The following is a 12,631-nucleotide window of genomic DNA, read 5'->3' on the forward strand; positions in this document are numbered from 1 at the left end:
GGGAGTCCATAAGGGAAAAATAGCATGCCCATTTCTGGAGCTATGCAAAAAGATGGAAGAGTTAAGAGCAAGAATCCAGAAAAAGTGGAAGCTATGGAGATATAGGGAGCGTTACATGAGAATCACAGAGAGGAGGATTTCTATTGGGAAAATATCTCCATATTAAAAACTAAAGACCGAACTCACCTCCAGTTCTTTGTATGAGGGGGCCCTTCCTCCAGCCTCAGCAAGGCATATCGGGCAGCACTTAGCGAGAGGCCCCGGATCCCGTCTCCCCACTCCTTCTCTGCCCTGCAAAGCAGAATTGTAAGACTCAATTGGTTAAGGGCTCTCTATCTCCTTCTTTTCCAGAGAAACAGCATATCGATTTACTGGTATTAAATGTTTCAAGAGCCGTTGTGATCAAACTCTGATGTTTTATTTCGTTCTCATATTTATCCCATTTATCCTTTAGATACCACAAGGTAGCCAGGCTTTAGCACAGCAGGTTAATCACTAAGCTGCAATAAATCTTGCCAACCAGAAGGTTGAAAGTTCGAAGCCGAGGTCAGATTGAGCTCTTGACTTTTAGTTTATTTATTTATTTACAGCATTTATATTCCGCCCTTCTTTCTCACCCCGAAGGGAACTCAGGGCGGATCACATTACACATATAGGCAAACATTCAATGCCTTTTAACATAGAACAAAGACAAGACAAACATGGCTCCGAGCGGGCCTCGAACTCATGACCTCCTGGTCAGAGTGATTCATTGCAGTGATTCATTGCAGCTGCTCTCCAGCCTGCGCCACAGCCCGAGCCAATTTCTGCCTACCTAGCAGTTTGAAAACAAATGTGAGTAGATAAATAGGAACCGCATTTGTAACGGATCTTGCCTACCTTACAAGGTTGGTAAGTGGCCCACCTTGCAGGACTGGTGTGCGGCTATTTTGTAGGCAGGGCTGATGAGTGAGTGGCCTTATTTGCAGAAGCTCAGCAGAGCAAGGGGGAGGAGCAGTCAAGCAACCATTACAATAGGTGCAGTCTGATTAGCCGAATGAAAATGATAAGTTGCTTAGCAACTGGAGATGGGCGGAGCCAAAGTGACAGTTGGAGCCAGGGAATTCCTTTTCAGTTGAAGTTTGGAATTCAGACAGCAGTCGGTTTTGGAAATCAGTGTGTTAGGAGTGGGTTTTTGGAATTCAGTCAGATGAGAACTATGTTTTGAAAAGGAAGCTTCTTTGAGGAAATATAGTTAAAGCCTTCAGGAAAGGGAAGGCTGAGATCTATATTTGTGAACTCTATAGTCTAGAGTATTGCTGTTCAAATCCCAGGAGAAGTGAATTTAAAAGTAAATTGTCCTGTTTGTGTTTCCTTGGTGGAGGAACATGGTCACACAGAAACCAAGTTATTTAAACATCCTTTGAAGAGAAAAGCACACGTCTTTAATGAAACTGTTAAGCATCTTTACTGTTCAATGTTAATGAAACTATCACACATATTTACTGTTCAAACTATAAATAAACAACCATTTCTTGTTTCTCCTCACATAAAGTGTCACATGTCTCTTTCTCAATATCCCCTGGGCAACGTCCTTGCAGACGGCCAATTCTCTCACACCAGAAGCGACTCAAGTTGCTCCTGACACAGGAAAAAATCCTAACCTAGAAGAGACTCCTGAATGAAGTATTGGAGGCAGCATTTGATAAAGGTAGCGAGTTCAAATCCTCTACATATTTGGTGGCAGCAGAAATAGAAACCTCTGCAATTCTGGCAAATTTGAAAAATCCTCTCCATTACATATTGTTGAAACCTCCCAATCCTCTATAGCATTAAAGCGGGGAGGTATTTAGGCTCAGCGTTTGATAAAAAAAAGAGGAAATTTACAAACGAAGAAAGTTCTTTGGCAGGGAGATAGAGTGACAGCACCCGCCGGTGGCCGGAACCAAGCACAGCCTCCAAAAGATGCCGAATGATGGGAAAAGCCTATATCTACCTCTGTTGTCTGTCTTGTCATTGTTATAATCAGCATTGAATGTTTGCCGTATATGTGTTCTGTGATTGGCTCTGAGTCCCTTTCGGGGTGAGAAGGGCACAATATAAATACTGTAAGTAAATCTATATATATAAAAGGGTAATGGAATCATGGCACCGGACAAAACAACTAAACTAAACGCCCCACAACCTCAAAAATTGACAGCACAACCTCTCATCCATGCCTCTACGTTCATGCAATAAAAAGAAAAATTAAGTCCTAGCCACAGCAACGCATGGCCGAGCACAGCTAGTAAATAAATAAATGTGAAATTCCCTTCTGTCTAAGCACAGGACAGATCCAGAATTGTATTAACAATGCAACAATTTCTAAACCAATGCTGGGCAGTGTGTGCCTGCCAAACTATTGGACTACAGCTCCCATTAGCCTCAGCAGTTCAACAGGTGCTACCAAAGTTTTGGAACACCAGACAAACTGTTAGGATTAAGTTTAGAATCAAAAATGTTCCTTTTCACATAGGGCTACACAGGCTGGTTATTGTATTGTGCTTCCACTCAAAACACCCGGTTACTCTCGCCACCAGCAACTTACCCCTGGTATTCAATGTATTTGTAAATCATTCCTGCAATAAGCATCGCCACCAAGGCGTAATACCAGGAAGAGATGAACATGAGTGCCAGGCAGATGCTCATGCCTAAGAAGGACAAGGCCCTGCGGAAGAAGAAAACACAAAGGTCAACACACAGAAAGGGCAGGTTTCACATGCATACGGATGCTCTGCCATGTCTTCATACTCTGTCAACAACAGACAGATTCCACCGGGAAATACTCTGTTGGAGGCGATAATAGAATTTCTCATTTATCATAATTTATATTTATATAGTCTATCTGCACAGCTGTCAACCTCATGTTGTAGCCATTCATCATGCAGTGAGCACAAGTGAGCCAGGCTAGTGAATAATCTCCTGGTCTACTTTTACCTGAGAAGCCCCCAGTGGCTCAGCAGATTAAACTGCTGAGCTGCTGAACTTGCTGACAGAAAGGTTGGCGGTTCGAATCCAGGGAGCGGAGTGAGCTCCCGCTGTTATCCCCAGATTCTGCCAACCTAGCATTTCAGATACATTCAAATGTGAGTAGATCAATAGGTCTAGCACTCCATGCAGTCATGCCAGTGGCCACATGACCTTGGAGGTGTCTTTGGACAACGCCGGCTCTTCGACTTAGGAATGGAGATGAGCACTAACCCCCAGATTGTGAGTAGATCAATAGGTACTGCTCCGGCGGGAAGGTAACGGTGCTCCATGCAGTCATACCTATGGCCACATGACCTTGGAGGTGTCTATGGACAACGCCGGCTCTTTGGCTTAGAAATGGAGATGAGCACCAACCCCCAGAGTTGGACACGACTAGTTTTAGTGTCAGAGGAAAACCTTTACCTTTAAAAAAATTAGAACTTTTGAAGTAGATTCTAAAGAAAATATTTTTGCAAGTTCAAGCACAATCCCCATGGTTTTGCATGGATAGACATGCATGACGGTGCATGCCATGAACAGACTGTCCTCTGTGTTTTTCTAGGTCACACAGTGGCTCCTGAAAGCCTGCGGAAAATCAGCCTGCTCCTCTTTGAAGGCAAACGTGCAAAAGAAAACTTACCAGTGGTAGTACTTAAACCTGGGCCGCCAGTTTGGAGTTCTGAGGAGTGTTTGCACTGCACAGGCCAAGTTGACAAACAGATAACACATCAAGAAGAACCTAGTTTGGAAATAAAAGATGATGAGAGGATGATGAATCAATTTGAATGCAAATTAGAAGTTGCTTAGCAACTGGAGATGGGCGGAGCAAAAGTGACAGTTGGAGCCAGGGAGTTCTTTTTCAGTTGAAGTTTGGAATTCAGGCAGTTAGCTGTCAGTTTTGGAAATCAGTGTGTTAGGAGTGGGTTTTTGGAATTCAGTCAGATGTTTTGAAAAGGAAGCTTCTTTGAGGAAATATAGTTAAAGTATTCAGGAAAGGGAAGGCTGAGATGTATATTTGTGAACTTTAAATCCCAGGAGAAGTGGATTTAAAAGTAAATTGTCCTGTTTGTGTTTCCTTGGTGAAGGAACATATCTACACTCAAACCAAGTCTCTCCTTTGAAGAGAAAAGCATAAGCCTTTAATGAAATGGCTAAGCATTTTTACTGTTCAAATGTTAATGAAATGCCTATTTACTGTTCAAACTGCAAATAAATAACCATACAACAACATAAAGTGTCACGTGTCTCTCTCTTAATATCCTAATATAGTAGAAGCTCCTGAATAAAGCATTGAAGGCAGCATTTGATAGAAGTAGCGAGTTCTAATCCTCTGCATATTTGGTGGCAGCAGAAATAGAAACCTCTGCAATTCTGGCCATTTGAAAAACCCTCTCTATATAATACTAGCGGTGCCCAGCCATGCGTTGCTGTGGCAAAGTATGATGGTATGGGAAATAAAGTATTGAGGAATTGGTGGTAGTTAAGGTAAAGGGTAAAGATTTTTCCCCTGACATTAAGTCTATTATAAATGGGTTATATAGCTGTGTGGAAGGGCCTTGAGTCTACACTGCCATATAATCCAGTTAAAATCAGATAATCTGTATTTTATAGACAGTGTGGAAGAGGCCTAAGTGAGGCCTAACTCTGCCTGTCCCCTGGGCTGAGGGGGTTGCTAGGAGACCAAGTGGGTGGAGCTTAGCCTTCTAACTGGCAGCAATTGGATAAAAACAATTATTCCTCTCCCTCTAATTAGGACTTTATTTTTCTTTTCTTTTTGTTGTATCAACCTAGAGCCGTGGATGATGGGTTGTGTTGTCAAATTTCGAGGTTGGGGGGCCTGTGGTTTTGTTGGTCGCCGTGATGCCATCACTCTTTTATATATATAGATTGTTGAAAACTCCCGATCCTCCAAAGAGAAAGAGGCAGTTTGAACTTCTTTTGTTACGAACCCCTGCTTTCATTCAAGCCAAACTTTGAGTCTAGTCTTAGCCGAAAGGGCTGGCTAGAGATACAGGCCTTGCATGGTTTGAACACACAAGGTTGTTACAGGAACTTCCCTACTTTGCCAAGCGCCCCAAAACTCACATTGATAGGATGGGAGCCACCATGTCCAGGGAAGCGATCAGGATGCCAAATTCAGCAATCAGGGCTGTCAGCAACAGAGCCCAGGTTGGCTCTCCGTTTGCTTTCCCGTGGCCAAAGACCTAAAAATGTGGGTCAAGGAACAAAATCAGTTTATTTAAACTATTTCACGATTAACCACTGAACACAGTTTTTAAAAAGGTAGGTAAAGGTTTCCCTTGACGTTAAGTCCAGTCATGTCTGACTCTGGAGGTTGGTGCTCATCTCCATTTCTAAGCCGAAGAGCCGGCGTTGTCCATAGACACCTCCAAGGTCATGACTGCATGGAGCGCCGTTACCTTCCCGCTGGAGCGGTACCTATTGATCTACTCACATTGGCATGTTTTCGAACTGCTAGGTTGGCAGAAGCTGGAGCTAACAGCGGGTGCTCATTCCACTCCCGGGATTTGAACCTGGGACCTTTCGGTCTGCAAGTTCAGCAGCTCAGCGCTTTAACACACTCCTTGAACACAGTTTAGGGAAGCATTTAAAAATAAGGATGAAGGTGTTGGCAAAGTTTTCTCTGTTCCCGATAGCAACGATTTAGTGCCTTCCAAGGTGCGCTTCAAGAACAAGAAAGATTACCTGGGCTTTAATAAATAGCCAGGGTGATGTGCAAACTCCTTAATGAGTGGCAGCTGTTCATAAGCAGCCAAGACCCCCCAGATTTCCCCAGGTTGAGAACCACTGTGTTATGGACTCTTAGGGCCGGGCTGTGGTGCAGGCTGGTGAGCAGCCTGCTGCAATAAATCACTCTGACCATGAGGTCATGAGTTCGAGGCCAGCCCGTGGCGGGGTGAGCACGTCAATCAAAAAATAAAAAATAGCCCCTGCTCCGTTGCTGGCCTAGCAACCCGAAAGATAGTTGCATCTATCAAGTAGGAAATAAGGTACCACTTATAAAGTGGGGAGGCAAATTTAACTAATTTACAACATTGGAATGAGGAAGTGCCGTCACAGTGGATGATGAAGCAGCTGCTCCCCCCTGTGGCCAGAATCGAACATCCCCTCAGGAGAAGGTTAAATTGCCTCTGCGTCTGTCTCTGTCTCAGTTCTATGTGTATATGGGCATTGAATGTTTGCCCTATATGTATATAATGTGATCCGCCCTGAGTCCCCTTCGGGGTGAGACGGGCGGAATATAAATACTGTAAATAAATAAATAAATAAATAAATAAACTAAAACTATTGATGAGTGTTTCAATTTCTAAATTCCGGAAATGGATATTGCTTCGTATGCACGGATTTAATGAATTTTTTTTTTACCGAAATATGACTTAAAAACGAAATTATGCACAAGCCTAGTACTTACCCATAAGAAAGGGATGATATTGTCCTTGGCGATGGCTTGAAGGAGCCGAGGGGCACCTGTGAGGCTCTGCAAACCTGCCCCGCAGGTGGAAAAAAATGAGCCGATCACAATGACCCAAGGCGAGGGCCAGGCCAGCGTCCCCACCACCAAGTTCTTGTTCACCGCATCACCATATCTGTAGGAAGGACAGAGGCACCACGTTCGAAAGAGTTGCCATTTCTATTGGTGCATTTACACAGTAGAATAAATGCAGTCTGATACCACTTTAACTGTCGTCGAAGGCTTTCATGGCCGGAATTCACTGGGTTGCTGTGAGTTTTCCAGGCTGTATGGCCATGTTCAAGGAGCATTCAGGAACATGGCCATACAGCCTGGAAAACTAACAGCAACCCACGACTTTAACTTCCAGGACTCAATGCTATGGAATCCCGAGTGTTGCAGTTTTACGGGGCCAGAGTCTTCCCTGGTAAAGAGCGCTAGAATCTCATCCCGTGGATAAAACCAGGAACAAAAAGTTCTGCAATAAATTAACACAGGGGTAACAGTCACCTTGGATGCTACCCTCAGTTTCCTAGAGGCAGAACAGGACAAAAAAAAGGCTGTAATAAAACTAAATTACTAGTTTGGACCGATTTGTTGTTAATGTGGGATTTGTGTATTGATAGTGTTTAAATGCAATTTGTGCCATGCTTGTATTGCAACTGATTGCATCATCCAGAATGTACCATAGTGTGGAAAGAGTTAAATGCCAAGAAGCTATGATGACCTTGATGTGTGGCTGGAACTAGGGAGTATCCAGACACAAGTGTTTGTGCATAACGATTGCGTCAGTTCAGTTGAGTTCTGTCTGCCTAGAGTTCGTGTCAAGTTCTGTTGAAGAACAGAACAATCCTGTGTTCATTTGTGTTCATTTGTCGTCTGCAAGTCTGTTTGTGTCTGTTTGCGGTCCACTGCTTCCATCCAACTACTGCTGTGCTGCAAATACTCTGACATTTGTTTGGGATAAACAAATAGTGGAAGCAAGCATGAGCCACTCCTGTGTGTAGCAAATCGCCGTTTTGCTTGGTGCATGCACAATAAGCAGCACTATGTCTTTCCCATTTTAAAACCATACTAAGAAGAGTGGGCTTTGACAGGCTGCATATAATTACAAAGTATGGTTATATATTCTGCATGATCCACTCTGCTCTACATCATGATGTTAAGTGATTGGAATCAAAGGCCACCACGATTATTTTAGCAATGAAAACCCAGGCAACCAGTGTTGCCGGGCTGTGGCGCAGTTGGCTAGTAACCAGGTGCAATAAATCACTACTGACCGAGAGGTCATGAGTTCGAAGCCCGGGTCAGGATAGCCCACAACCATTAAATAGCCCGGCTTGCTGTTGACCTATGCAGCCCCGAAAGACAGTTGCATCTGTCAATTAGGGAAATGTAGGTACGCTTTATGCGGGAGGCTAATTTAACTAATTTACAACATCATTAAACTGCCAGCAAAACACGAGGAATGGAATGAGGAAGTACGGCCACTACTGGACAGTGAAGCAACAGCTCCCCCTGTGGCCGGAATCGTGAAGCTGGAAAAAAATGTTAAATGCCTCTGTGTCTGTCTATATATGTTGTTTGTCTGTTGGCATTGAATGTTTGCCATATATGTGTTCATTGTAATCCGCCCTGAGTCCCCTTCGGGGTGAGAAGGGCGGAATATAAATACTGTAAATAAATAAATAAATAAAACTGGGTTGAACTCTCTATCTGTCAAAGATGCTCACTAGGGTTCATTGATACTGTAGAATTAACTCTCTTTGATACCATGATAACTGTCATGGCTTACTGCTATGTAATTCTGGGAATTTTAAATTAGTGAGGCATCAGCACTCTTTGGGAGAGTAAAACTACAACTCCCAATATTTCACATTCTGTTCTTCCCATTAATCAAAATGCAATATGTGTTACAAATTTTGTAATCTTTTCCTGCATTGGCCAAGTAATCAGAACATCATATACGCGAGGAACTGGAGACTTAAAGAATTCAAGCAATGGTTAGTTCAAGATACTAGAAATAAGAAACATCGTTAGATTAACCCAATTATTGTCAAAAAGTCACGGACAGGTGAAAGAAGAAACCGATTGGAATCCAGTGCTGGGTTACCTGATATACAAGAAAGAAAAAATGATGACTTGGACAAGCTAAACAAGGCAAGAAATACTATCTGAAGACAAGGAGGAAGAAAAGGAGAAGCAAACATATAAAAAATATTAAAAAGACTGAAAGAAAGAAAAATTAAACACTATGAAGAAGATCAGAAGTTACAATATGGACTTTTTTTTAGTTCCTCCCCCCTTCTTTTCCTACTACCCTCTTTTTTCTTTTTCCCTTTCCCATCCCTTTTTACCTTATTTTCCTAGCAGTTTTTCACATTCTTTTTTTTCTATTTTTATTAAACTAGCTGTGCCCGGCCACGCGTTGCTGTGGCAAAGTGGTGGTGGTATTGGTTAGAAATTGTTGTGGATTTTTTATTTGATGTTATTTTTATTTTTTAATTAATTTTATTGTAAGTTATCTTTTTATTATATTTTATTATTTTATTGTATTATTTTTAGTTATTTTCTGTTATGATAGTATTTTATTGTATTATTTTTTTTAGTGTTTTTAATTATTTTTAGTGTTTTTAATTATTTTTTTATTGGGTTGCTAGGAGACCAAGTGGGCAGAGCTTAGCCCTCTAACTGGCAGCAATTGGATAAAAACAATTATTCCTCTCCCTCTAATTAGGACTTTATTTTTCTTTTCTTTTTGTTGTATCAACCTAGAGCCATAGATGATGGGTTGTGTTGTCAAATTTCAAGGTTGGGGGGCCTGTAGTTTTGTTGTTTTGTCCGGTGCCCGGATTCCATCACTCTTTTATATATATAGATGTATAAAGAAAAATTCAAATAAATAATATTGAGAGAGAAAACATGTAACACCTAATAGATAATAATAATAATAATAATAATAATAATAATAATAATAATAATAATAATAATACTTTATTTTTGTATCCCGCCACCATCTCCCTGAAGGGACTCGGGGCGGCTAACATGGGGCCAAGCCCAGAAAAGACAAAGTATGAACAAGTTAAAATATAAAACCAAACAATAACATAACAAGCAGAATAAAATCAAAAACGAATTCAAGCACAATTATACCTAAATCCAGGTTTGGCACAATGCGGGTATCTGGTCGGAAACAAGAGCCAATCCCAGAAATGTGCATGTGGTGGTTCATGTGCTGATCTCAATGTTGGGTATTATAAGCATAATATGGTTATATTTTAACTATGTTTTAATATGTGCTTTTATAGACATCTTTGACCTAGAGCCTAGAGCCAAAAGGAGAAGTGAGTAATAATTATTATTATTAATAATATTATTAATAATATTAATTATTAATATTATTAATATTAACTGGATGGCTGATATATATGGAAGTACACTGAAATAAGGCAAGTATGTTTGGATAGACACAGTAGCCATATGGGCTTATGCATAGCAAAGATACATGGCAGGATCCCCAATCATTTCATACTCTTCCACATATTAAAATGATGTCGACTTACTTGTCTCTAAGAACAACACTTTCAATGCAAGCGCCAAACAGCAGCACACAACTGAAATCTGGAATTGATTAAGGAAGCCAGTTTGAAAGCTATATTACTCAGTCATTGCAGAATATGGAGATTCCTTTCGGTAGACACCTAGATATTAACATTATCCCAAATGGCAGAAATGGGCACTTTAACTATGTTGGTAAGAGAGCAATCAATAGATTTTTTTTGATAGGCTGAAAACCATCTCGGATATTTTTATGAGAAAGTGTAAAAAACATATCATTCATGGTTTTTGAAAATTAGCTTTTACCTACAAATCAGAGTTGTGTAAAATTGGTGGTACAGTAATCACTTATCCAAGCCTCGCTTATCCAAGCTTCTGGATAATCCAAGCCATTTTTGTAGTCAATGTTTTCAATATATCGTGATATTTTGGTGCTAAATTCATAAATACAGTAATTACAGTAAAGTCTCACTTATCCAACACTCGCTGATCCAACGTTCTGGATTATCCAACGCATTTTTGTAGTCAATGTTTTCAATATATCGTGATATTTTGGTGCTAAATTCATAAATACAGTAATTACTAGTAATAAATAGAGTAAAATAATAAATATAAGAAGAAGAAGAACAGAGTGAAATAATAAATGTATAATAATAATAATAAAAATAGAGTAAAATAAATGTAATAGTAGCAACAATAATAGAGAAAAATAATAAATGTAATAATACCAATAATAATAGAGAAAAATAATAAATGTAATAATACCAATAATAATAAATGTACCATATATTCTCGAGTATAAGCTGACCCAAATATAAGCCAAGCAGGACCCTCACCCGAGTATAAGCCGAGGGGTTTTTTTTCAGTCTTAAAAAAAAGGGCTGAAAAACTAGGCTTATACTCGAGTATATACAGTACTTTGAAAGTAGTAGCAGTTGTTATTATTACCTTGTTATATTAAAGAAACTTTGTGGCACAACTATGCTGAATTGGTTGAGATTCAATGATGAAACATGTGCTGCAGCAAAATGTGCTGCAGGATGTCCCACAAAAACAAAGTTTTTGCAGTTTAACAAACTTACCCCATGTTTTTATGATAGAACCAATTAGGAAATGACATTTATAACCCAGGAACAAAAACTGTGTTACCTAGTGTTCTTATTGCTTTTGTTAGGCTAGCTGGAGAGCCCATCTTAAGATGGAATAAGACCATCTCCAATCTACCTAAACCCCATGTCTCACATACACACAAAGGATACAAACTAGAGATGTCGTAGCAATGGCGAGGATAGTTCCAACAGGAATGGACTTCTGGGCATCCTTGAGGTCTCCAGATCGGTTGGAGCCCGCCATGATCCCTTGAAAAAAAGAGAACGTAGACATTGAAAGCAATTCTAAATTGCAAGAATAAGCCTCCACGTGACAGAGAAGATTCATCCCCTGCACTTACTCACCGGTCACGGAAGGGAAGAAGATGCCCACCAGCACCGTGAAGGACGTTGCAATGTCGGCATAAACATACAAGTGGAGGTTGTCCTTGCGCCCGGCCACATCCACCGACGGCTGGCCCGCTTTCTCCAGGATCTCTCCTTTCTCCATGTAGCTGCTCCAGATGTTATCTGGGAATAGAGATGAGCCAACAAAAATGAAATGCAGACAGAGCAAAACCTGGCTTGAAAACAGTCCACGTGAAAGGGATCTAGGAATCATAGAATCATAGAATCATAGAATAGTAGAGTTGGAAGAGACCTCACGGGCCATCTAGTCCAACCCCCTGCTAAGAAGCAGGAAATCGCATTCAAAGCACCCCCGACAGATGGCCATCCAGCCTCTGCTTAAAAGCCTCCAAGGAAGGAGCCTCCACCACGGCCCCGGGGAGAGAGTTCCACTGTTGAACAGCCCTCACAGTGAGGAAGTTCTTCCTGATGTTCAGGTGGAATCTCCTTTCCTGTAGCTTGAAGCCATTGTTCCGTGTCCTGGTCTGCAGGGCAGCAGAAAACAAGCTTGCTCCCTCCTCCCTATGACTTCCCTTCACATATTTGTACATGGCTATCATGTCTCCTCTCAGCCTTCTCTTCTGCAGGCTAAACATGCCCAGCTCTGTAAGCCGCTCCTCATAGGGCTTGTTCTCCAGACCCTTCATCATTTTAGTCGCCCTCCTCTGGACGCTTTCCAGCTTGTCAACATCTCCCTTCAACTGTGGTGCCCAAAATTGGACACAGTGTGATTCCAGGTGTGGTCTGACCAAGGCAGAATAGAAAGAGGGGGAGCATAACTTCCCTGGATCTAGACGCTATTCCCCTATTGATGCAGGCCAGAATCCCATTGGCTTTTTTAGCTGCCGCATCACATTGTTGGCTCATGTTTAACTTGTTGTCCACAAGGACTCCAAGGTCTTTTTCGCACACACTGCTGTCAAGCCAGGCATCGTCCCCCATTCTGTATCTTTGATTTCCATTTTTTCTGCCGAAGTGAAGTATCTTGCATTTGTCCCTGTTGAACTTCATTTTGTTAGTTTTGGCCCATCTCTCTAATCTTCGGAGACCACAAGCTGAACATGAGCCAAGACTGTGATGCGGCCAATGTGATTCTAGGCTGCATCAATAGGAGTTT

At 41.4% G+C, this 12,631-nt stretch overlaps 1 protein-coding gene across 3 annotated transcripts in view; it reads right to left on the reverse strand.

The window, feature by feature from the left end:
* Positions 1–12,631, reverse strand: part of slc12a4 (solute carrier family 12 member 4) — an 80,888-nt gene that overhangs the window by 21,372 nt on the left and 46,885 nt on the right. For all 3 annotated transcript variants that reach the window (XM_062961891.1, XM_003222953.4, XM_062961892.1), the window contains exons 9-16: positions 11,473–11,637; positions 11,278–11,376; positions 10,024–10,081; positions 6,422–6,596; positions 5,074–5,192; positions 3,629–3,727; positions 2,567–2,686; positions 187–291 (exon numbers count right to left, since the gene is read on the reverse strand). In XM_062961891.1, coding sequence (XP_062817961.1) covers positions 187–291; positions 2,567–2,686; positions 3,629–3,727; positions 5,074–5,192; positions 6,422–6,596; positions 10,024–10,081; positions 11,278–11,376; positions 11,473–11,637 — 940 coding nt within the window. The remainder of the gene's footprint in view (positions 1–186; positions 292–2,566; positions 2,687–3,628; positions 3,728–5,073; positions 5,193–6,421; positions 6,597–10,023; positions 10,082–11,277; positions 11,377–11,472; positions 11,638–12,631) is intronic.

The sequence above is a fragment of the Anolis carolinensis genome, unplaced genomic scaffold, assembly GCF_035594765.1.
Source record: "Anolis carolinensis isolate JA03-04 unplaced genomic scaffold, rAnoCar3.1.pri scaffold_9, whole genome shotgun sequence".
Lineage (NCBI taxonomy): Eukaryota > Metazoa > Chordata > Lepidosauria > Squamata > Dactyloidae > Anolis > Anolis carolinensis.